The sequence below is a fragment of the Polyergus mexicanus genome, unplaced genomic scaffold (assembly GCF_030449975.1).
Source record: "Polyergus mexicanus isolate NDT 795.1 unplaced genomic scaffold, iyPolMexi1.0 SCAF_12, whole genome shotgun sequence".
Lineage (NCBI taxonomy): Eukaryota > Metazoa > Arthropoda > Insecta > Hymenoptera > Formicidae > Polyergus > Polyergus mexicanus.
In genome coordinates this window covers 5,734,657-5,759,772 of record NW_027223332.1, presented here as the reverse complement: position 1 = coordinate 5,759,772, position 25,116 = coordinate 5,734,657, and the positions used below count along the sequence as shown (strand labels likewise).

Genomic DNA, 25,116 nt, shown 5'->3' with positions numbered 1-25,116 from the left:
AATATGCAAGGCGACGAAATCGCTAACTGTTTTTGTCAATCTTGTCTTGCGCATTATTTACTTACATTAATTTTATTTCAGCCTCGGTTTGCGGCTCGGATTAGGCATCGTTGCTAACTCTGAAACAAACATTTGCTTATCGTTATCCGCGGATGAGTTTCTCGAAATAACATAAAACATATAACATTAAGAGACCTCCAAAATGTTATGCTATCGAAAGCTGCTACGCAGCTGCACAGAATTCTATGTCGAGTAAACGGGGCCGCGAGTTATCTGCCGCTTTAGATATTAATTGGAGCGGTACAATTTCAATAGCCTTCTTTATATCTCAATTGATGCATTATAGTCTGTTCATTGATACGAATACTTATGACAATGCGCAATGTACATGATTACTTCTAACAATGCCAACTGACACAGCCATACAACCATTGACTACCAACATCAGTTATGTATGGCTATAGAATATTTCGACGTACTTGCCGGCTTGTGACCGATGATTGACCTATTATGTTAACCAAGAACTAACTGATGTGGAATTATCGCAGTTTGTATGAGAAACTATGCTGGAATTATGTATGTTCTGCTAATGGCACCGCCAATTTTGTATTAGCTCATCGAATCGTAACAGTGCTGTCGTCCACGGTTAAAAAAGCAAATTGCAATGATTTCTGATTAATTTAAAAAAATATGATTTCAACCTTTAATTTTATATAAAATTCTATATAAAATTGATAAAGTTTGTTTCGCGAACGAATAGTTATGGCTATTAGTTCGTTGATCGATTGGCATTGATATTGTATCCATCAATATTCCATTTGAAGTTCAGTCTGCTAAACCGTTGACTGCATTGTATTATTCTTATTGTTAGTGAAATTTAGGCTCAGTTATTTAAAAAAATATATATCGTATTTCGAGAATAAAATAAAAAAGAATGCATTATATTTAGCGCTCGTAAAATGAAATGTATGATCGCATGTCACATCACAGAGTCTATCGACTTTCCGATTGGATGCGTGTCTCGTTGATGGAACTACTATATTAATGCGTCGCTACCGGTAGCATCGCGATATGATGCACGCTCTGGAACTGTCGTTAAATTTGTTAATTCACATATAATGAACTACACCGTATATAATGCTCGACGAGCGTTAATAATTACATTTGCGATGAAAATTATTGCCTGCCAACGGAAAGTTTCCTGCTACCTCCGCTTTATACGAAGATAATAATTATGAAAATAATTATGCAGAGCTGAACTTTACATATCGATTATCGAATATATTATATATGAAAGAATATACACACACACACACACACACACATACTATATTTATATATCTTATATATATATGTACAAAAATATTAGAAAGGTGCTTTAAAAAGATACTTACGCTTTTGTTAGGCTTGATATTTCGGCACACACGTTATGTGAGTTATTTTCTTTATGTGCTCTATATATTAATTATTATTTTGATAATTACACATAGCGATTAATTGCAATTATAAATCCAAAAATATAACAAAATAATGTAATATAATAGAAAATATAATTAATATATGATAATTTGTATAATATATGTACATAAATATTTTTTTCGACATTAAGCGCGGTATAAAATATAATATTAATATTATTATTATTATATATATATATATATATATATATATAATCGGTATCATAAAAAGATAGAGAAAAAAAGGCAAACATACTTTGATATTTTTAATACTAGTAAATTTTATATCAATCTTATATCACACGACTTTTTTATTATCTTCGATTTAATTATAATCCCACTTTTCACTTATAAACATTTAACAGCATTATTATAATATTTAATTATAAAAAGAGCCATAATATGCACTTCCTATTTTGTGAATACAAACATATGATAGAAACACTTTGAAAAACAAAAGGGATGTTGTGGTACGAGTTACGGTCGCGGCAAGTGAAATTTAACGAACAAGATGACTGGCTAATGTTACAAAGCAGCGAAAAGGAAGGCGTGAAAGAATTTTCGCGTCATAAAAGGAGGTAATTAGCGTCTGTTGAGCCAAGTATTAATTAAAATTGTTCTTTTAAAACGCGATGTCAGCGGTAATCAAGAGCAAAGAAAAACATGGTTAACGAGTAGCTGCGGTAACATTAAGAAAAAAATCTTCAATTACCAAGCGACCCGATGTAAGAATTCACTTAATCGTATCTAATATATAGCTAATATGTGTGTAGGTCTTTGATTCACGTTTATTCTGTATAAGAGTTTAAAGTCAATTTTTCTCATTCTTTTATTAAATGCGTGTGCAAATAAAAATTTCCGACGCTGTCCGTTAAATCGGCGAACATGTACAGGTTTATGAAAAAGATTTCGATCCAGAAAGACGTCATAAGTAACACTTAATCTACGCTTTTTCAATTTCTTTTCCTTATCTATTTAGGCTAGTGTACATATATCAGCATCTATAAAAAACATATACACACATTGCACTGGTGAGATCCTCGAAATACACGAATTTCGGTGTCATTGTAAGTTCGATAAAAGACTAGCACCGATGCATTCTTATAATATTACATTTCTAACTCAGTATATACAGCAATTATAGGACCTTCCGTTTCGTATACACGTCGGCGTCAATTGCTAACGTGAATTATTTGCGATTGGACCAAAATCTGTTCCGATTACATGGTCCCATTGACAGAAGAAAAATCTAATCTTGGACGCTAATAGCGACAAGGATCGGGCATATTGAAACCGTTTCAGCGTTCTCGTGAGTGGTCCTGAAAAAGCGAGGTACATTTCCGGTGCAATAATGCTGCCATACTCATGCCAAGACACAATGCAGCCATCTTTACGGGCGGAAAGCGGAACACTCTCGGGATCCTCTCGGCGCATCATGTTCGGATCTTCGAGAATGCACTTTTGAACAATAAAATTTTTACCGATAACCATAACAAGGACAAAATGTGTCTCGAAATCGGGCCATTATAAGTTCGGCGAATAAATCTTCCCGTTTTTTATAGATAAGTTGCGCCGTCGCGAGCCCGGAAAAGCCCGTTATATTTACCTGCATGAAAATCCCCTGCGCTCCTTTCCGCCTCAATCTTTACTTTCGAAGTTGAATGAGTTTTCTCGTTTGATGTGTACAAAGCGCAAACGCAGCGCCTATTCGCCATATAATGCAGTAAACATCGTGTGTTAAATTGTTCTCTCTCTTATTGATTATATTCCGAGGTTCAGTTTTTCCTAACTTCTGAAGTAACATACTTATATAGTACAATTTTTATGTTGTAACATTTAGGACCATAAAATATTATATTTATTAATTTTTTGATATAACATTTAAAGAATTTTAAAAAATGAAACTAAGCTAGAAAGAGGAGAGGGAGAAAGAGAGAGAGAGAGAGCTTGTTAAAGGAAATCGAAACAAATAAAAGCAGCAGTTTAAAAAAAAAAAAATTTTTCTCGATAAATATTTTCGATATCTACGCATATCTACGTAAGTGATGGTGAGAGAAAATATCATGTTTTAATTTTGTTAAAATAACTCACGCGTTTTCATCCCTGCTTTACATTTCTATCACATCTTATTATATATTTCAAATTTTATAACACCATCGTAACGCACCTAGCAGCTTTTATAGATGTGTTTATAATTAATAATATTCTGCTTGCATAAAAGCCTCCAGCTCGTCTCATGCGCGATAATCAATAATCCGATAACAAGATTACTTCGAGATATATGTATATCCGAGACTAGTCGCACCCGAGACATTGTTGACAGTGGCAACGGATGGAACGTTCAGGCTACCGAGTGCATTCAATAATTGAATAACTGCAATAATGAAAAACCGACGTTCGTGTTTGAGGCTGTTAAGTGGAAATGGTAGACGCGCGATGATAAATTTTATTATAAATGATATATCTCCGACATGTTGCGTTTGGCAGTGCGTGTGTTCCTTCCATTTGATACATTAATAAACTCATCGCGTATTATCACGCAATTTTGCGTGATGATGTTGCGTTCCTCTAATTATCCCAATCGTTTTTATTTTTCAGTTGTCGAAATTCGTAGATAATCTTGCTTAATATCGGAAAATATCACGTTCAACTTGGATTTTCTTGGATTATAGTGCAATTTTGTCATTGTTGTTTCTTTCCTTAGCAAGTATCATTTCAGGAATGTGTTTGTTGGTTCGTTTTTAGGTCAAGTGTTATATTGAGTATGGCTATTCTCCGCCTTTGCAAAAATGGTTTTTCTTCGCGGACGATTTTTATTTTACAAAGTGGAGAAAGATTCCAGACGATGAAAACGGACTTGCGACTCGTCGGCGGACCAAAAAAAAGACTTCGTACTTGTTTTCTTAGCGTGGTAAGATTCTAGACGTTGTTCTTTTTCGCAAAATGACAACCGGGCCTTGAAAGTACCGCGGGAGTTTCAATTTCGGTAAACCGACCAATCGTGTTAAGAAGTGTTGTAAAGTAACTTTTGCCTGTTGATTACGGGATAGAAAAATCGGTGAAAGAATGATTCAATGAATGATTAAGAAATTTCGTTGGACGATTCAACTTTGTTTGCTAATCGAAAATATTATTTTTCTTTAAATTTTTGTATCTTAATCTTCTAGGTATTAAGCTAGATTTTCGTCCTCATTTTTCAAAAAATATAATTATATCGTTTTATACACGATCACATAAAACGAAATATATATTCAGCGATTGTAATCGCATCGATCTATCATTTACTGATATATTCATCCTAATATTATTCGTTTCATTTTGCGTCTTCCAGACGACGACATAGCAATTGAATTTCTTGTATAGTAGATGCGTCAACCTGACACTCTAACAATGTAATGGGAGAGACGTCGTGACGCGAATCATGGGTGAGATTCGCGTTACTTTTGCAAGGCGGATGTGTCGAATGCGCGTCGCAGCGAGCTGAATTCCGGGAGACAAAATCGCGAAACAGACCCTCCGCCCGCTTTCGTAGGAGTTAGACGACCGCGCTTAAGTTCGCGCGCATTCAACCCGGAGTGCATAGCGTCGGCTAGAATATCATCCAAAGAAGTAGGACGACCGGAAGCAACGTCGCGGCCATTCTGTTGCCGCTGCCGTGATGCATCGCTGCTGGGTGTTCTTCTGAAACAAACGCCACGCTATAATGTCGTTTCGCTCGAGCGGCTCTTAGCAGGTGGTATTTAAAGTGACGTTTCTCTCCGCGTTGTTGAGAGCGAGGCTCTCGCTTTGGAGACAAAGTTATCGCCGTTCTATTCGACCGGTTACAAGCTAAGCATTTTTTATGAGACATCTTTCTTGTGTCTCGAAAGAATGATTTGTTACGCGTCTAAACGATCCATATTAGAGACCATTCTAAGATCACTTGTGTTTCTTTCAGTATCTATTAATATTACGTCAAACATGATAATCTCAGGAAAAATAATTTTTAAGACATGACTCTGATTGTTGAATCATAAATATAATTTTCACTATAAAGCTTATATTTCACGTTATTTTTATTTTAGACAAATTTTTTGTCTTGCAATGGAAAGATAAAAGCCATCGTAATTTATTGCTCAACTTCCAAACGTGTCTGTTTGTTCAACATTGCGACATTTTAGTGAACTTGCTTCGGTTTTTTAAAGAACGTCTTACTTAAGAAAGAGTTTAAAAGAGTTGGCATGTTTGCACGTAGTCCCCGTTCTAAGCGAAATTGGCATTTTTCCGTTACCATCGACTATGTGGACCCGTACGCTGTTAGGATGAGTGTTATTGGGCGAGCACGTGTAAACACCGGAGTCTGTGTCGATCGCCTTCTGAATGAGTAAACGGCTCGAAGTCACGGGCCCTTTTTCCGTTACCAGGCTGATGCCACCCCTCGGTGAGTCGAAGTTAATCGCCTGCGAAAGAAGGAGTATAAAAAGCACATCGGGTTACTTGCCTCTGACGTGACCAGCTGCGGATAAGGCCACTCTGTGGAAAAAGCTGAAGAAGGAACGTGTTAGCTGCAGTGACAGAAATCCTTTCCCAGAACTTTTTCTCTGAATATAAGAATATACTTATTTCATGACCTCTCCGCTTCAATATATATATATATATAAATTTTAATTTGGATATTTACAATAATTCTTTTCAAGCGAGAGAACATTCACGCATTAATTATATTCAAAAGATCTGTAGAATTCAACAAGAAGATTAAGAATTCTTTTTGGAAAATAAGAATTGTTGCTGTTTTGTATGTGCTTCGTAAAATATAATACAAAATGCACATCATTGTAAGATTTTTATTTTTAAATATGTCTAATCTTATAACGGAAGATATTTAATGAATAAAAAAATTGATAATTAATGAAAGCCAAATTATATAAACTATATATGACTATTTTATAAGATTTAGAAAAGAATTTGTTACTCCATTGAATTAATTAGGTTTAATTAATACTAAAGATTCCGCGATTGCATTATGATTATATATATAATATAAGTGTAAGATAGGTATATTGATAAATTCATATATTGATGAAAAGATATTAATAATGATTTTAAAGAGTGTTATTACCACAATTACAAAATATTTAGAAATAAGTATTATAAATTTGGATTAAAATTAAAATTGAAATAAATAAACATCTAGATTGAAGAGCTTGAATAAAAGGCATTAATGTAAATAAATGAGAAATTTCAATTATTGCTAAAATGATATTACAATTTCTATTTTGCGATTTTTCTTTTTCTATACGTATAATTCGATCGTTGAAAATGATTGCCGTGAACAATTGCGATATAAGTACGAATAATTCGTCGATTCAGAATTTAATTATTTGTTCGTGAAAAAAGACAGAGACAAGAGTCGTTTCGTCTGTCTCTGACATGACTAGATGGAATTCAAAGCACTTTGCGGGAAGAGGCAAAAGTGGAGCGACTGTAGGTGTTTTGCTTGAGTTGCAGAAAGCATTTCGAGACAAGTTTTCGGAAAATACAATTTAAAATGACGCCTCGGTTATTTCAGTTATATGCGCGTTTGTAGAAATAAATACGAAGACTTTTAAAGTAAAATGTATAAGACTAACGTAACATCGCGAGGTGTTTGCTCGTTTGTAGTTCACATGCGCGATTTAAAATATACACGAGGAACTTTTGCGTTGCTTTTAAATAAATGATTTGTCTCATGGCGTTAAAAGAGAAACCCTGTTATTCATGGCAATATTTATATATTGCCGCAGATGAAAATAGCTGTATCACTCTACGAATAAAATGAATATTATTCTGAACAAACAAATCTTTTAATTGCAATTCCATTGCGCATTGCTTGAACAGAAATACATCATCTTGTCGAAATACGGAAAAAAGCAAGCCGTTGTCGTCGTCCTCCATAAATATCGTACGCTCAAAGAAACTAAAGCGTGCTACCAGTTATAATCGATATACGTGTCAGATCGACGGAAACACGGACTGTTTTTTAACGACCATGAGAAACGTGAAAAATGTTTTTGTTTGCGTTGATGTCTGTTCACCAACTAGCATCGGTTATTCGAAATTCTGATGAATTTCAATTGAAACCTCTCTCATGACGCGAGTTTCAAAGACAGCGACATGACAAGTGATTTTCAGCAAGTGACAAGAACTTCACTCGCAGGTCATAGGTCAAGATCCGCTTACCTGGTGATTGTGACTCCAAATTATCGTCGACGGCGGTTCGGGCGCGTATCTTACGTAGCATGTTAAGTTTATCGTACTGTCCTTGTTGATAAACAGATCTGGACCGCCGGCTATTTCCGTTACAGGCTCTGCAATGAAACAGGATTGCATGTACAATATTTTTAATTTTTCCTAGAGGTTTTTGTATTTCTAAAATGGTCTTATATGTTGTTTTACTTTTGTTGTGAATATTCATTGGTTTTATTGCAAACAAGAAATGTTCGTGATAGAGATTTACTAATATTTCCTTTTGAAGCACACTCTAGCAGAAACTAGCAGCTGAATATAAATTTTGTTGTTACGGGATCGTTTCTTTTACCATACACGTATTCTCCGTTCCGTATTATTTCAAGAGCGATAAAAAAAGAGAAAAAAGTTGTAGAAATAAAATGCAATAACCGTGCAAAAAAGAGTGGTCGCTCGGCATTATATTCACATTATTTCGCGGAAAACAGGTTTCGCCATAAGAAGTACCGATGGAATCAATTCCGGATGACTGGGAATTTCTATTCGAGAAATTCCCTTTATATGCGATCTCGAGAAAAAATCATTGGACAAAATGCACGGATGCCTTTCAAGTATCCCATTCTCAAACCGGTTAGAACTACCCGATATATCGATATTTCTACCCGCTATGGTCGTATCTCGAGGCGTTAAGAGAGCCCGCTTAATTATCGCGGAAGTAATACCGCGCGGTACTGCGTGTTTGAAATTTTTATCCCGTCGTTCCGTAAGAATCAACGAGCGAGAAACGTAGCGTCGATGTGTCTCTTCTTTATCCCGTCCTTCCCGCGCCCCGCCATTAAATCTTGTTGCTGGAAATACCTACCTCGGCGAATTTCCGCTTCCGCGGTACACAGAATCGTTACAGTCCGTCGGTCGAGATTCTCCGAGTTTCTCGGATTCCCATTGGTGGATCTCAATTATCTGACAAACCAGTTTCGAGACTTCCTCTGCCGTTTGCTGACCGACTTGCGAGCAGGCGGTCTGCGGCGGCACTGGCAGATCTTCATTTCCTCCCCGGGAATGCCAAAACCAACGCGAGCATCGTCGGCGGCGATAGCTTATTACTGTTTCATAAACGAGTTCCTTTTGTTGCTCGCATTTATTACCGGCATTTATTCTCACGGAGCTACCCGATTATTTAACTTCTTAATGGAGTAAAATATGCATAAATTATGCGTCATGAAGAGATTCGGAGTATTTCTCATCGTATTATTATCGTGGCGCGTTATTCCGTATAATAACATTTTGCAACACGTGTATCGTTCGAAGGCTTACCGAGTTAGACGTAGTTTACAAGTTTACGATACAGGGCGTTGTTAAATGAAATAGCTTGTACAACATCCATTTCGGAGTCATATGCGTTTACATCGCCAGGCTGCTTCCTCCGTTTTCTTGAATTATTTCTGTCGAAAATCTTGATTTTTCGCTTGAAATTTTAGAGCAAGCGATATTCTTCATATTTTTCAACATGTCCCAGATAAATCCTCTTAAGATGCTGGTTTTCTCATTAAACAAGATCGTTCCTTGCATTCTTCTGCTTTGCGAGTTTACCAACGACAATTTCAAAACGTAATTTTCTTTTCAGCACACATTGCTCGTAAAGGCTTTGGCAGAGTGTCGCCACTTGACAAAGTTGCGAGTCGCAGAGACCACGTATTCTCCTTGGTTTCGTCGTCTGACAGTCAAAGAGAGAGAAAGAGAGAGAGAGAGAGAGAGCACGAACGTCGTTAAGATACGACGTTAACGAGAATACGAGGAGTTCATCGTTAGTTGTTAAGAGAAAAAGATTTTTGCGATGCTAATGCTAACGTTGTTACGTTAAAATGGAGATCCTACGGTGTTCTGGAATTCTCGTTGACGCGCTGCTCGGGTGCAGGATAGTCGCGCAGTCGAGCATATTTGTCAGTAGACACCGCTTGCGAAAGAGCTTTATTTCCTTTCCAGAGATACGTCACTGGGCGATTGGGCGAATGCTTCTTGCGAGCATTCCTTAAAGAGAGATGCAGGATATCGTTCGTTTTACAATTGGCTGCAGATATCTCGAGAATTCAACGATTCTTCACAAACGATAGCGTCTATTAGGAGAAACGATCAGTTATTTCGACAGTTCACATAGTCCGGTTAAACTGACGGAATTCGACCATCGATCTTCGTTCCTCGATTATCATCAAAATATTTGTGACAAAGAAGACAGACATGTGAATCGTTTTCATTAGTGTTCGTTTAGTTGTCAGTTTTTGAAATACGCGTATAACCATAAACAATCGAAATATATTAAATGCAATTATATTTATAATTTTATTTTTTAACAAGTTTTTTATTTTTATAAAATTGATATTTTATTTTGAATATTTTCAGGCTTCTATACATATAAAGAATTTTAAAAAAAAATTTTAAAGCAACCAATGTACCATAGATTTAATAATAATAATCATATTATAATTTAGTCACATAATATAATAATCATTGTCACTACAACACTGCAACAATATTACGAATGACATTTTTTTAGTCTGTTTTTCTTCATTTTTCTACGAAATAATTCAGACACAATTGCGCCAGTTTATTGATATAAATATTCAGGGCGTTATGCATAGGATATATGTTATATTCGACAAGTATTCTCTCGGCATCCTTTTGCTCTGCTCGCGGATATCTGCGAGCTATGCTGGTGAAATATTGCGAAATTTCGAAAAAATATAAATCAAATCGGCTCGCTCATTTTTAACCGAGTCATCGATCCATCTTTGACTAATCGCTGCGTTGTTTTACTTTTAAATAGAAAGTTCAGATAAATCGAGGAAAGATTACACGCACGTACGCTGACCGCGACTTTGTCCGCGATTGAATCACCACTCCGCCGTGTTGTCCGCAAAAAATCTAATAAGCATGGGAGATAGTAAACGCTTTCTCTGCGAAATACGTTCAGATAAGAACGAGGGTTTCCCCTCTCGAAAGAAAATTACGGGTCATCCGATACTACTATCGCTCCTACATCGTTACCAGATGGCTTGTTTCACATCAAATAAAAAAATAAAAAAAAAAAGATCGCCCCGTTTCGCGATTCAACGAAGATCAACATATGATACGCCCTTTTCGATGTGATTTAAACATATTATCATTGCTGCATTGTTTTAAATAAAGTGCGCGTATTATTTCACAGACTACGCTATCTATTATAATTCTTGCCTTCATTGTCTTCAATAACAATCTTTTCGGCGTAAAACACAAATGGTCGATAAGTTACATCGGCAGAGAAGCAACTGCATTTCAGGAATGCAGTCGCGGATCATTTTTCGTATTTCATTCGATCATTCACTCGAGACTTGATGTCCATACGTTTGTAATGATCAAGGACATTAATCTGACAGACAAACGCAGCTGACGGTATATCGAGGGATAAGTTAGCGGCGGGACAGGTCCGGTACGAGTGTGTGCGATTATTGAATGTATTACTGCCGGCGACATGAAGGGAAAGGGAAGGATAAAGTAGCAAAGGAAGGGAGAGAGAGAGAGAGAGAGAGAGAGAGAGAAACAAAGAGAGGAGGCAGAACAATCGTAGTAACACGAACTGTGGACCTATATGTTACGCGCCATATCGTCAGGAGCGAGAGTCGCCGCTGGGCCCGCCCGTCTATCCCTTCGTGTCCGGCATTCCTACGCCGATAATGATCTTTCATTCGCGCCATTGCCGATAGAAATTGATTGCGCTCGAATGCAGCGATGAATGGCGGCCGCGTGGATACCGTCCGGAATGTCATGTGTCCAAGTATACGGTGTACGTATGCGCAACACGCGTGCATATCCGACGTCATGTCACACTGATTGCGCATCACTCGCCAGTATGTCACCGACGGAGCGATTGCGTCCGATGGATGCGTCATTTACGGAAGGATAAAACGACGATAAGGGAATATACATCGCGGTCCGAATGCGGTGAAGTAAATAATTGTTCGGGAGATTACGCTGCAGTTGCATAAGTTCTGTTACATTTCCTCTTTATATATGTGTATGTGCGTGCGTATATAGCATTATCTTTATATCATAATATTATCCGATACTTGCAATCGAGATCTCTCTTTACAGACAAATTATTATTAAGTTTTATAGATAAGATACGATCAAGTTTAATTGGGATAAGTTACTATACTCTATTACAAACACGTAGATATTTTACGGATTAATGTCTTATCGACGATAAGATAACTCGACACTTCCGTCTTAGCCGTTGGATACTAACGCGTCAGAATGCGTTTTCGAACATGAACCAAGATGTTCACCTGCATTACGATACTCCCCGTGGGCAAGCGCCACGGTTATAAGGGAACTACCGCTCAACTACCGAACAAGAGCCATTTACACAAAAGGCGATGGTAATGGCGAGATTCTTAACTAGAATAGCTGCTTCAAGTTTCGGCCCCTGGGAGAAAAGCTGCTGGAGTATCTATACCCTAATAATGCGTTGTTACTGGCACTTACTTAAGCGCACTTGCGATCATTAGGAATTCTAATTACTTCCAGTAGCTGCCAATTCGACTCGGGAACGATCGTCTTATCTCGTGGCAAGAATGGAACAATTCTAACAGTTGTATTCTTAGAAAAAAAGCGTATTTGAAGTCTGAGAATTAAATGTCTTGTAATTGATTTTAGTACCATGAATAATTTTTTTTTATTTGCTTTAAAATTTCTAAAAAGTATGCGATTTAATTTTCTTTTATATATTCTCAAATTTCACATTGATCTTCCATTAAAATACTAATATATCTTTTTAAATAAAGACAATATTTGAATTACGATATACATCCTATGTATCTATTGTAGTAGGTACGATTCAATTTTACAGAGGAAAACTTTTATCGCGTACATTTTCATCGATCGGAGAGTCATGCAAGAATCACATTTGTACAATCATGCTGCATTGCGTCCATAAATGCTTTTTACGGACGTCTTTATCGGCAATTTACTCGAGCAAAACCAAACGAGCAATGCAACTGATCGAGCGATACGTTTCGCGGTACACATCGAACCCCCTCGACCGCGAAAACAATCCCGATGGGAACGTTCGATAAAAGCTCGCGGTTATTTTGAAACCGCGATCAGCTAACAAACCCGGGAAGCGTTATACCCGTGACTGTGACGACGGACGTACCGATTTTATCGTCCGCGATAATCCCGCGGAATAGCGTTTTCCAGGTTGCGAGCAGACCCCCGGCAATTCGCGCGCGGCTTACAATGGTGTCCGGCACGACTGGCCAGGCATTACTTTCCTCAAATTCTCAATATGACATCCTTTATTTCAGCTAAACCGACTGGAAGGAGCTTGGCCACCGGCCAGAATCGGAAATCATTCGGCGCGATATTGAGCTAACGAAACTTTATTCTGGCCGTACGGCACCTCCGCTCGACCGTTAATCCTACTCTATTTTCTAGGAAACTTCTATCCGCCATTGCGCCGCTACAAATGTACAGGCGATGATGAGAGGATTATCGAAACCGGATTAAGCAATGAAATTGCTTCATCGTTATACGCATAAGGGTAACCGGCGCGATCATTGAACGTTATGGTTTGTCGTCAGCGATAACGGAATTTATTTTATCGGTTCTCAATTCTAGCTATAATTACAGAGAGAAAATATTTAATTATTACATAAATTTTTAACAATTTTTGAGACTTTTATATATTGTAAAATGATATATAAAATTTGTTATCGCTATAATACTGGAGTTACTACTAAATAATTTGATTATTATAATTAATATCAAAGAATATCATTTGAATTATGAATTGTATGTAAACAATATATGTAATAATTGTAATATTTATTCTATATAAATATTCTAAATACATAGCAATAACATGTATATATATATAACATTATCTCTTGTGTACTATAACGATGATATTAACATTTATGCATTTTTGATTATTATGTTAAATAATGAAAATTAGTAATGGTTGTAAAATAATAAAGATTAGAATACAAGATGTGTTTATGTATGTATGCATATCCAACTAATTTATTTACAAAATAATTTAAATAACTATTAATCGTATTTATTTTATAATGCGCCAGTTTTATTTTACTTTCTCTTAATCTTTTTTGTCCATTCATATTTAACACGGTGACTTGAATCTAGATTTTAATTTATTTAAAACCAAATGACATGAGATTAATCTTTAAATACTATTTCATCACGTAACAGAAAAATTTTCTATATGTCTTATTCCGAAGTCATAAATATTAAAATATCTGATCTTTCAAGAGATAGAAATATAATAATCCTTAATAAATCATAAGAAATGTTACAGTGGGAGACTCGAACCGCTACATATAATAGCGAACCATCGTGTGTCGTCGTGTTATTATCTTTCAAGACGTGATCGCCAAGTATCAAAAGAAAACGTAATTATTTCCTATAAACAATTTTAGATATTATCAGTTCGCGCGATTACATATCTCTTTCTCTCGGTATTAACGATTCGTAAGCGGATAACAGTAATAGCTATTTAACTAAACAGATATATCGCGCGACTTATTCATTTGAAATAGAAATTGAAATAGAAGGAGCGATAAGAGAAAATGGGAATTTAAATATTTATTTTATCGTAATATTTACGAGCAGCAATTATTTATTTAAAGATGCATGTTGATTGAATATATATCGTGCATTGTGCACGTTTATCCCACCGATATATAATTTGTCATTATCGTTTGCAGATTAAAAGAGCGAAGTAATAGACGAATCGCTCCGCATCGAATAATTCAAATAACGGAAAATAAAATTGATATATGTATAGAGCGTGAAACATAGTTCCTTTTTAGTTTCTTCAGAATAGTTTAGAGAAATGAAAAAGATAACGATATCAGAACGTGAAAACATCATTGTTTGTGTAAGGATTATGTTGCCTTTAGTGCAATAAAAGTGTCATCGGTATTATCATTGTGGCACAAACCGCTGCCAAATAGTTTTCGCACGGTGATATATTCCCATCCTCGGGATATTCGAAATAGTTCAACGCGGTTATTACGCGGGGATGAATTTTCCTCCGCATGGAGGTGCGATTTACGGCTTATGGATTCGACCGCCTACTTTATCGTAATATAACGGTTCCTGAAAAATTGATATTGGCAAATGTGTTCTTTTGATGCAACTGTGCGACGTGTTTATTTGAAAATTTGATATAAAAAAAAAGTTGGGAGATCTTGAGAATATTATTTTTAACACTTACATATGAAGCTTTCGTTTTTGTTTATCGCCGCGCTATCTGACTATATTTTGCAGATATACTCAGAGTAAATTTACCTTTAGTACTTAAAACTACATGTCTACTTGGCTTAACAATGGCCTGACGATGGAGAAATCGAATTAAACAATGTTCTAAAAATTCCACCGCTATTTTACCTCTATAACGATAACAGATATTCTCGATTCTTCTGGATCGTCCGTCGTATAAGCTTTTATCGTTATGACTTTTCTGGAGTTAGAAATGTGGAATTTCACATTTCGTAAAAATTTCGAACGAAAGTATGTGAAATCCATTCGGCGACGATGCAATTTTAGAACGTAATAGTTTATATTTCATGTAATATTACTGAGTCTATAATTTACATCAAAGTTGCGCTGTACGAACTGACAAGTTATTTTCGTGTCTGAAGTTTCAGAAATGAGTTCTGCTTTTTCGTAAACGCATCGATCATTTGTATCTATCGTCTTGTATGATAGATAGTTATCCATTTTAATGTAAGTGCGCTCATCCCCGTTTTCCTCGCATTCCTGCGGTATTTGTCTGAATGCACGAAGAAATAGCGAAAACAGGATTATGCAACGCTTGCTGAAAAAATTGCTCTCTCCCTCTCTCTCTATATATGTACACATACATACATACATACATACATATAACGATTAGAAGAATTTTCGTACTCTTTTATCGTTAAAGCGATTATCAGTAATCCCCATTATAATTTCAAAAAAATCTTGTAAATATTATGGTAACTTACTAAATCTTGTAAATATTGTGGTAATTAGCTTAGTAATTAAAGTCTAATAAAGATAAAATCTAAATTAATGAAACTGACATGGAAAAACAAGTTGGGCTATGATTCAATTGCGTAACGGTGAGAAAGTCCGAATATAATAAGGATTGTCAATAGGATAGAGGCGAATCGACTGCTCCAGGAGAGAGAAATTACCAGCTACAGTCAATGTAGAATCGCTAGCAGTCGACTTTTAATTAGTTTCGAACTTACGAGCCGGAAAAAAGAGCGATATTCAAACGGTAGATCGGCGACACGGATGCCGATGGGCAAGCAATTAAATCGCGGTTGATTCTTCCACGGTTCTCGTCGTCCTTATTTCGCAATCTCATACATCATCGTGTTGTCGATACAACCTGGCGAAAGCGAGATGTGTATCGCGCCCCGGGCGATTTATTAGTAATACGCGACACGAAAACGTCATAGAGACGAATTAACGAGGCACTGTTGAAACCTTTAATTTCAATGACTATATAAGCTGACCGAACTCCCGACAAGCTCGTGCAGAGCGGCCTGTAATTACAAAGTACAGGCCGACCGGATCATCATGATAACAATACTTGGGTCTCGGCTCTTACCAGCATGGCATTGTAATTACGGCCCGTTGTTTAAGCGGACCGTGCCATTTTTGCGCGCGAACGAAATACAAGCGTCCGCTACTGTGTTCGATGTGTGCGAGATACGATACGGCGGTTTTCATAACGACTCCTTTAACCCCGCAAAATTACTGGTGAATATTTTATAATGTTACGCAACATAGGGAGAGACATGCATTTTTCATCGCGCATTAATTACCGCTTAAACATGCATTTAGCGCGACAAGCTACCGCTCATTCGAAATTCTAGCTGGAACAAAATATTTATTGACGTTTATCACACTCTAACGCGTATTTAATCAGTAATGAAATGAAACTATGACGTTCTACATCATAATATCCTTTTTTACAATATACGTATTTATAAGCTCATTCTATCACAAAACTCGCGTCTGGCAACCTGTCAAGGCCCTTATTAATATTTATGAGAAAATATCGCGAGATATCGCGCAATTCCCAGCAAAACTCTAAAGCATTTTCAATCCGGCGTGGAACGTTCGCGCGTGGAGCGCAGCATCCAGGATTAAGGTTTGACACCGGCAAAAGCGTGACATAAACCGCAAGAATTCAATAAACACGATTTTATCGTCGCAACAAAAATTACCTTACGCCACGCATTCATCGATGCGCTCGTCTCTGAACGCTGAAATTGAAATAAATGCGTACTTTGTGGTAAACCGCACGAGGACAATATTTGGAACAAAATTTATATCTCTTACTAGAGTCGAGAGTCGCGGTAACGCAAACAAACAAACTAGTACAAACGAGCGGTAAAGCTAACTAATATCTCGCCAAAAGGAAAGCAGGAGTGATCGTCGCTTCTGTTCCTAGGAGAGTTTTCGCAAAATTGTGAAAATTCTCTTTCGTTTTGATTAATATACATACTTTAACATGTCATATATTACATGTCATACCAATTAAGAAGCGACAACGTCGATCCTGAGATGAAATATGAAATATTTTCGTGCTACATCGAGGTGTCCCTGTGTTCTCTCCGCTCAGTGTCATCTATTAAATTTTGCAAATATCTCCATCTATCCAAAATTTTATAACCATCTTTCGAGTCGAATGTCCGATGACGACTCGCGATCATTGTTCGCTGTACAATGCTCGAACATAGATTTCCAGGATTATCTTGATCCAGTTTTCTCCAAGAACCACCACACTCGTATATATTTCATTTCCTAATCCAGCCGTATGATTTGCACAAGGTTCCACTCCGGGCCTGTGTGCACGAAGGATTTCTAGCGGTAGTTTGACCCACCGGCAGCTACGCGACCGAAGTGTCCCAAAACCCTGACAAATTGAATATACTACTTCGTCACCGACGAAGCACCACCCATATTTGCATTGTCGTCGGCCGGCGTGGATGGCATTAATTCGCGAGCGGGCAGAGAGTGGAACAAAGTTTCTGAGACATAAACTAAACTGAGTTCTCGCTCATTGAATTGAATACTCGACGAGACAAGTATTATGTACGAGCGTCATTTAAGCCAGGTGAGCTTCACGCATTTATTATTACTCGCTACTAATGATATACATTCTTTATGGATCGTTTCTCAATGTGATCGTTGGTTAAGCATCCTCTTCGAGTTAAAGAGTTTTTTTTTTTTTCATCTAGGACGTGTACCGCTCGCCAGAAATATTGAAGTTGCAGCTGCACGACGCGAGGATATAACTGCGTTTATTTCTCTACCGAGTTTCATGCGACAGCGCTTCATGATAATCTTGGTAATCGCGCCTCTTAATGGACGGTGGCGGATAAATTTGCGTTTAATGGATTCTCCGGCACCTCTTTAATTTTCAAAGGACCCTCGTATACTCGGGCGCTGCAATTTCTAGCACTTATCTCGCGATAAATGCACGACGGTCTCTCAACGTTTTCAGAACTCGGTGGCTGTACGGTAGAAACTTAGTAAAGAAATATACTCAATTATTACCGCGCGTTACAGTTATTAATACCACTTGCTGGAATTACGACGATAATGAGATTTAATGCGCTTTATTTTTTATCATCGCAACGTTGGGAGCATTCGTCCATTTCACAAATGTTCAAAATTACGCGTAACAAAGTATGCTATTTATTAATTAATTTAACCAATGTACATTCGTTATCTATAATATATTAACATGTTCTTATCATAAAATATTGAAGCATTTTTATCAGTACGACACATGCCTGGTCTCCTGATATGTATCCGTGCGTGTACGCGATAATATGATAATGCGCGCTTTCGGCCGAAAAGACATTAGTTTGCAGGAAAACTAATTAGCAAACGCTAATTAGCTATCTAATGTCCCGGCTAGCAGGGCCACTCTAATGGTTAAGGAACTTCCGCACGCTAGAGGTAACGTAAATTCGTTATGCTACATGTGCGTGGTTTAACTTTCGATGCACGTTTGCGATAAACGAAAACTACGGACTGCCCGCTAGTCTCGCCGACACCTTCCTCCACGTTTCGAGACTCCTTTTTCTCTCACTTCCTCTAACGTCAATGAGAAACGACTTGACCGAGTACGTGACGGCCGCGAAATTGATTCACGGTGAAAGTGCTACATATATTGCCTCGCCGATGCCGAGAGAAGAAGGTGAACGCAACGTCCAAACTTGGATAAAAGTCGAAATGGGAGACGATGCTCGATGTATCATTGCCCCTGAATTGTATAGCGTAGAAAAAGAATAGCGCGATTGTTTGATGAAATTTTCGAAATTTTTATGACTTGTGTACAGGATTTTAAGCAAAATAGATGTTATCTCGTTTCCACTCTTGACGATAGTTGGTGGTATTTTTATCTCGAACTATTTAAATTATTTTCACTTCTGAAGCGTATGTAACAAATGCTAAAAGACGCGCGATAATGGACTGGAAGTTCATGATAAAAATAGTACCTCTAATTAAACTCAAGCTCCGCAAAAAGAAAAAGAATTAAACAGGAGAGACTCTACAATACGTTGAGTGACCCGTGAAAATGACTGCGGCCAGGAAAATACTTCGAGTAGAATAAATTAAATTAAAAAGGACTACAAAAAATTACATATTTTATACGATAAAATAAATAATCGATCATATGTTAATGATGATTCGTTCCGAATCATTGATTTTAATTAACTTTGAATTATCACACGCTACATACCTCGCAATTGATTAAGGACTATTTTGAACAATCGCCAATGAAAAAGTTCAAAAGAAAAGGAGATGAAAACGATCGTATTAAGGACCGAGATGTGTCGACGATAGATGAACGATAGATGTTGCAATGACTCTTGATGTAAATGATTCATTCATTAAGTCTTTCGCCGGCGCGTTCATTGCAAGATGACAGTCGTTCAATCGACGTAACGAGAGCAAATTGCGAACACTGCGACACTTGTCTCTCCTCTTTCGCGAAATGAACATCCCGTTCTGTTCAAGTCGATACTTGACGACGATTTAATTAAAATTAAACCGAATCTGGATGTAAATAATTCATTTATGGATCGGGCAAATTATTAAAGCTATTTTAGCAAAAGCACTGCTCGTGGTACTTCGTGTCAAGTGTCTGTGTTTGGTTATTAAACGATCTTGCGGTCTAATAGAAAGAACTCGAAAGAAAAGAGAAAGAGAGAGAGAGAGAGAGAGAGAGAGAGAGAGAGAGAGAAGGAAAGAAGCAAATGAAAAGATAAAACTTTCATGTCTTTTATTGCTCTTCTAGATGGCAATGAAATAAAGCGCGGAAAAAAGAGAGAAAGAAAGAGAAAATAGAGAGGAAGATAAAGAAGAACAGTGACTCCGAGATAAAAGAAAGGTAATATCACTGCGAAAAAGATGGTCGGCAACAAAGACGACTTTCTGGTTGTTAACATCGATAAACGGCACAACACTCGCATCCGTAACGAACCATTTACTGCCTAGATACGGAGATACGGAGAGCCTGTTCAGCATATAGATCATCATACGATCGATAACGATAACAAAAATGATAGAAGTGAACGCGCTCGCTGTCGCATGTAATTAAAAGAGGTTGTCAAAATGAACAAATGCCATCTTCTTCTCAAATGCAATTAAGAAGATTCAAGTTAAAGATCGAACTCTAGGAGCAATGTTGAGGAAAATTGATACTACAATACTAATAGAAAAGATAGAATTGCGTTTCAATGTTCAGAGAATTGTCGATTATTTTTAGAAATAATTTAAAGAATAATTATTTTGTAAATTTTGTATAAAAATATTATATTTTTCTGAAATTGTATTTTAATTCTATTAAAAAATTACTGTACAATAACGAAATATGCAAAATAAATATGCGCATGATTTTATTTTGCGAAAATAACTTAGATCGCGTAAAATATTGATGTAAAATATTGATGTAAGCACGATTGGAATTTTCTTGAATTTTCCGACAAGCATTCACAGTCTTTGATACGGTCTTTACCCGTTGCCTCTCACGGTAAACGTCGAATCGTTTAAAAATCGAGCTTTCATGTCAAACGACGTAGCTCTCGACGACATCAATCGCGACAGAGAAGCATCCACGCGATCCGGGGCAGTAAAGGGAAAGAAAGACGAAGTACTTAAAAAAGACTCGCGAAAAGGATGCGAGATCGGTCCCTTTTCAGGCAGTCGGTGCGAATCGCGATGAAACGGCGAAGAAGCGCAATGTTGAAGAAGAATCGTTCGCTTCCGGAAAGTCTCAATTTGTCCCTACAATTTCACGGATATCGCGTGCCAAGAATGCCGCTGAAAGGTCGACTATTGTTTTTCGATCCGCACCGCGTCGTCTAGTTCGCTTGGCGTCTTTATTAAATGGACGAAGACAGAGTAAGAGCTTTATCGCGTCACCTTGATCAATCAGTTGAACGCAATATATCCTTCTTTTTCGACTATATTATTATCGTTATATTGCACACGTATCCTATATTTAAATATTTATATGCGCACAAACTTGTGTGGATAATTAAGCAGTTACTCCTAGCAGGATAGCCAGGAGTTTAGACATCTTTTTCTCGAGATTAATAGAGATAATGAGAAAAATTATAGAATTGACCGGGAAACTGCGAAAACTTGAAAAAAGAACTCTTTTTATTTGAGAAATGTGTGAGAGAGAGAGAGAGAGAGAGCTTTCAATCTTCTCAGATTTAAAAATAATATGGCAATCTAAAAAAAAAAAATATATATATATTTTTTTTTTTGTTGAATTCGCCTATTGAGTTTGATAATATGTAAAGAGTACAATTAAAATCATTGTTATTAAATCACGAAATATTGCTAAAAAAGTTTAAAAAAATTAAGAAGATTTTTCTACAAAAGTTGAAAAATATAGAGAATTTGAGGAAACAAGAAAATGACAAGCTTGGACTGACATAAGAGAAGAGAAGAAACTAGAGAAGCATTGTGATGGATGGTAGATAGACACAAGAAGAAAGTACATTGGCAAAGTAGCCATCGATTCTTCTCTCTTGAGTCCACCCTTTTTTCTCAGGGAAAAGACTTCATTAGCCTGGCGATAATTGGACAGTCTCGTGACTTGTGTTCGTGAAACGCTCATTGGTCTCTGACAACGTTCTCTCGAAGAATCGCGAACGAATCACGAAACTTTCTAACTTGAGGTTTGACGAACCAAAAAAATCTTGATCAAGAATTTCGACAGATTTATTTCATACCTGTCAAAGAGAATCAGATGTTACGGAAAAAAATGTTCATTATTTGATTTGTCCATCATTCACACAAAACGCGAAAATATAGATCATTTCTTTGTTAAATTGAATCGTTTTTCAAGCAACTTTTTTACTCTTTCATATAGATAGTATTTTAATCGCGAAACATAAACTCTTTGTGGTATTCTAAAATTTTTCAAAATAAACATTTTCCGGTTTCATTCAAGAAATTATTTTGCATAATTACTTTTTTTAATACAATATTTTAATAAAAAGAAATCTATTTGGAGAAAAAGAGAATGTAAATTACATTCTTCTCGAAAAAGTTCCATATAGAAAATTAATATATAACGTATGTATGAATAAAATAGTTTTTATCTTCTTTATCTCATCATATATATATCCCAAAACGTACATTCTTCTTTTTACGAATTGTGAAACTTTTACTTTTCTCGCATGTAACGCAGGCATGAGTGCGATTGTTCGATCTTATAAATCGTGGACAATGTCCACGTTCGACTGTTACACGCGTCGCTAGTAATTTTTCGAGGAGCAACTTCCCCGCATTGATTTATAATTCTTTCGATCGTCTGACGGTTCCCACGAGGCCTACTAACTTGTAACTTCCGCCGCGTGCCACGGCCTTTTACTCTTTTCACCACTTAAAATGGCTAGTAAAGTTTGAATCAAAAGTTACGAGATTCTGCGTTTTTTTTCCCTCGACTACTTTCACGTCGATTGAATTATTCAGATATGAATGGTCTCGATAAGAAGAACTCACAACGGTCGTCGTAATGTATTAGATTAATAATGATAAATCTATAGATATGTGTAGAATGAAACACGGATTTCTAAATCGCGAAATTAAATAAAATAGCTATTCGGAGATTTTGAAAGCCTTTATCAATAATGTATGCGTTTGATCTTTGATACGTAATTTAATTTCTTCGATGCTTTTTTAGATTTCTCGGTCTATGGCTAGAGACGTTTATAATCATGTAATTACATTATTTGAACCAATTTAAAGATATCCCTATCGCTGGGAGATGATGCAAGAATATTATATATCATTTGCATAACTTATTTAAAGCAAATTAAATTTTTCCTTGCAAATGCAAGAAATTAATAATATCCTTTTTTACTTATTAATGTTTTTCTTTTTATTCAAATATCTAATGATATAGTCATTATTTAATCAGTGTTTATCACAAATATTACTTTAGTACAGCCAGCAATTTTACATTAAAACGTTATTTAAAATTTATTCTGACGATAAATGAGTCACTGTATTCATCAAAACAGATAACCGCTGAATTACGATGCAAATTCTCATATATCTCTATTATCGTTGAAATTAACGCTCGTTCTGGCATTTTCTATAATACAGTAATAACTTACCGACTATAATGAGGTGAACTGGATGACCGATGGGCGGAGTGGTAGATATTTGGCACTCGTAAATACCAGAATCCTTTCGCTGTGGATATCGTATTCTGAGAATCCATTCATCTGTATGGAGTTTATTATGCATCGCCTCGAAACGCTGATCACTCGTGTAAGTGTAAGTACCAACTGTCAGCAAATGGATATCGCGATGCCTTATCCACGAAATCTAAAACAAATAATGAATCATATGGATTTTTAATTAATACATTTAAAAATACTTTATCTTTAAAGTATAATATCATTTTAGATTCTTTCGTACTATCACAAAAATACAGAAGCAACTGTGATAATTACGAATAGGTTATTATTACATACATACATATTACAGTATCTAACAACACATTAGCAAAAATATGTCGGGATTTTTACAATCTAAATGCAGAAATTTTGAGTTTCCGCGAGACGCGCGCGTATTGCTAACTATCATCGCTCCTTGCGCCCTGTTGCTCGTAAGATTGGGCGATAAAACTTTATACTCTGCCTTTTCTAGCCCCGAGAAATTTACGAGTGCAGTAGATTTGCCACAGCTGGAATACTTCATGTCTTTGTTTAATGCTATATGATATAACCTTATGATGTATGACTACAATCTCCGCGCGTAACGACGACTCCCGTACTTTGCTATTATTTATAAGCGAATAGGTATGGCAAATTAGTCTATTTAACTGTTATTAGAAGTTATGAAAAACATATGAAATATATTAGTTACATAATTTAAAAATGATTAAATTATATTAAATTAAACGATTAACAATTCTGTCAAAATATAATATCTAAGAATGTCGATCTCTACGAGATTATGTCGTTACAGCGATCCGATAACGATAACACGGACGAACTTTGTACGAGTAAAGGAGGGTGCAAAGTGACATTTGCCAAGTTCGGATGATGCTGGAAAGTTGCCGAAGCCGTTAATTAGGACAGAATCCAACCGATGATTCGGAGCTGTCATAACATCCATAATCAGTGCAATTCCCTCACGTGTCGGAAATTGCGCCGTAACGACGAACCCGGCACTTTAATAACTTCAATGGTTTTTCCTAATACTATCATTTAACACATTACACAAATCTTCAAACTGTGTACGTAGTTCGGTCATATCTATACGATTTTAATGAGAACCATAGTAATATTCATTAAACCGTACCTGCTAATATCTCCCAATGGTTAAACCGGAAACAATATCGTCTGATTTTCGCATCGCGAGAGATATCCAGCATTTATTTATGCAGAACTAACCAGGGAAGCAGATAATTTCAGTTCTAGTTAATTAACCTTATCTCTGTAAATTCATATTATTGTATACTAATTTGTGTAATTCATTTAATATTTAGTATAATATAACTTTGTCTAAATATCTGCATTCAAAATGTTTCAGAGGGTCATTCCCGTTAATTAATGTTAGCTACGTGATATAAGTAAATATCTATCCTTTTCTATATAGAGAGACTCGGTTAAAGCTTTACTAATTTAATTAATACTTATGGAAACGGCGCGTAATGATATTTTCCACGCTGCATTGTAATACGTCGTCCGATAAATCATCGCGGTGTTGATCGAATATAGGTCGAAACTCACGATGCGCATTTGCGCTTGAATATAATCGGAAATATAAACTGCAAAAGCCCCCGGTTTAATACGATTATCGCTCGTATGTTCCGATGTTACAGTTAATATGCTCTCCGCAAAAAGAAGCACAATCG

General features: G+C 36.4%; 1 protein-coding gene across 5 annotated transcripts in view; it reads right to left on the bottom strand.

Annotated features, from left to right (window-relative positions):
• Positions 1-1,775: 1,775 nt before the first annotated feature.
• LOC138938466 (zwei Ig domain protein zig-8) overlaps positions 1,776-25,116 on the bottom strand; it is a 50,243-nt gene continuing 26,902 nt past the window's right edge. For 3 of the 5 annotated variants that reach the window (XM_070305455.1, XM_070305454.1, XM_070305457.1), the window contains 4 exons: positions 23,366-23,579; positions 7,656-7,783; positions 5,652-5,896; positions 1,776-5,138 (listed from right to left, as the gene is read on the bottom strand). In XM_070305455.1, the coding sequence (XP_070161556.1) occupies positions 4,895-5,138; positions 5,652-5,896; positions 7,656-7,783; positions 23,366-23,579 (831 nt within the window). In that variant the 3' untranslated portion in view covers positions 1,776-4,894. The remainder of the gene's footprint in view (positions 5,139-5,651; positions 5,897-7,655; positions 7,784-23,365; positions 23,580-25,116) is intronic. The other 2 variants (XM_070305458.1, XM_070305459.1) reach the window with 2 other exon arrangements.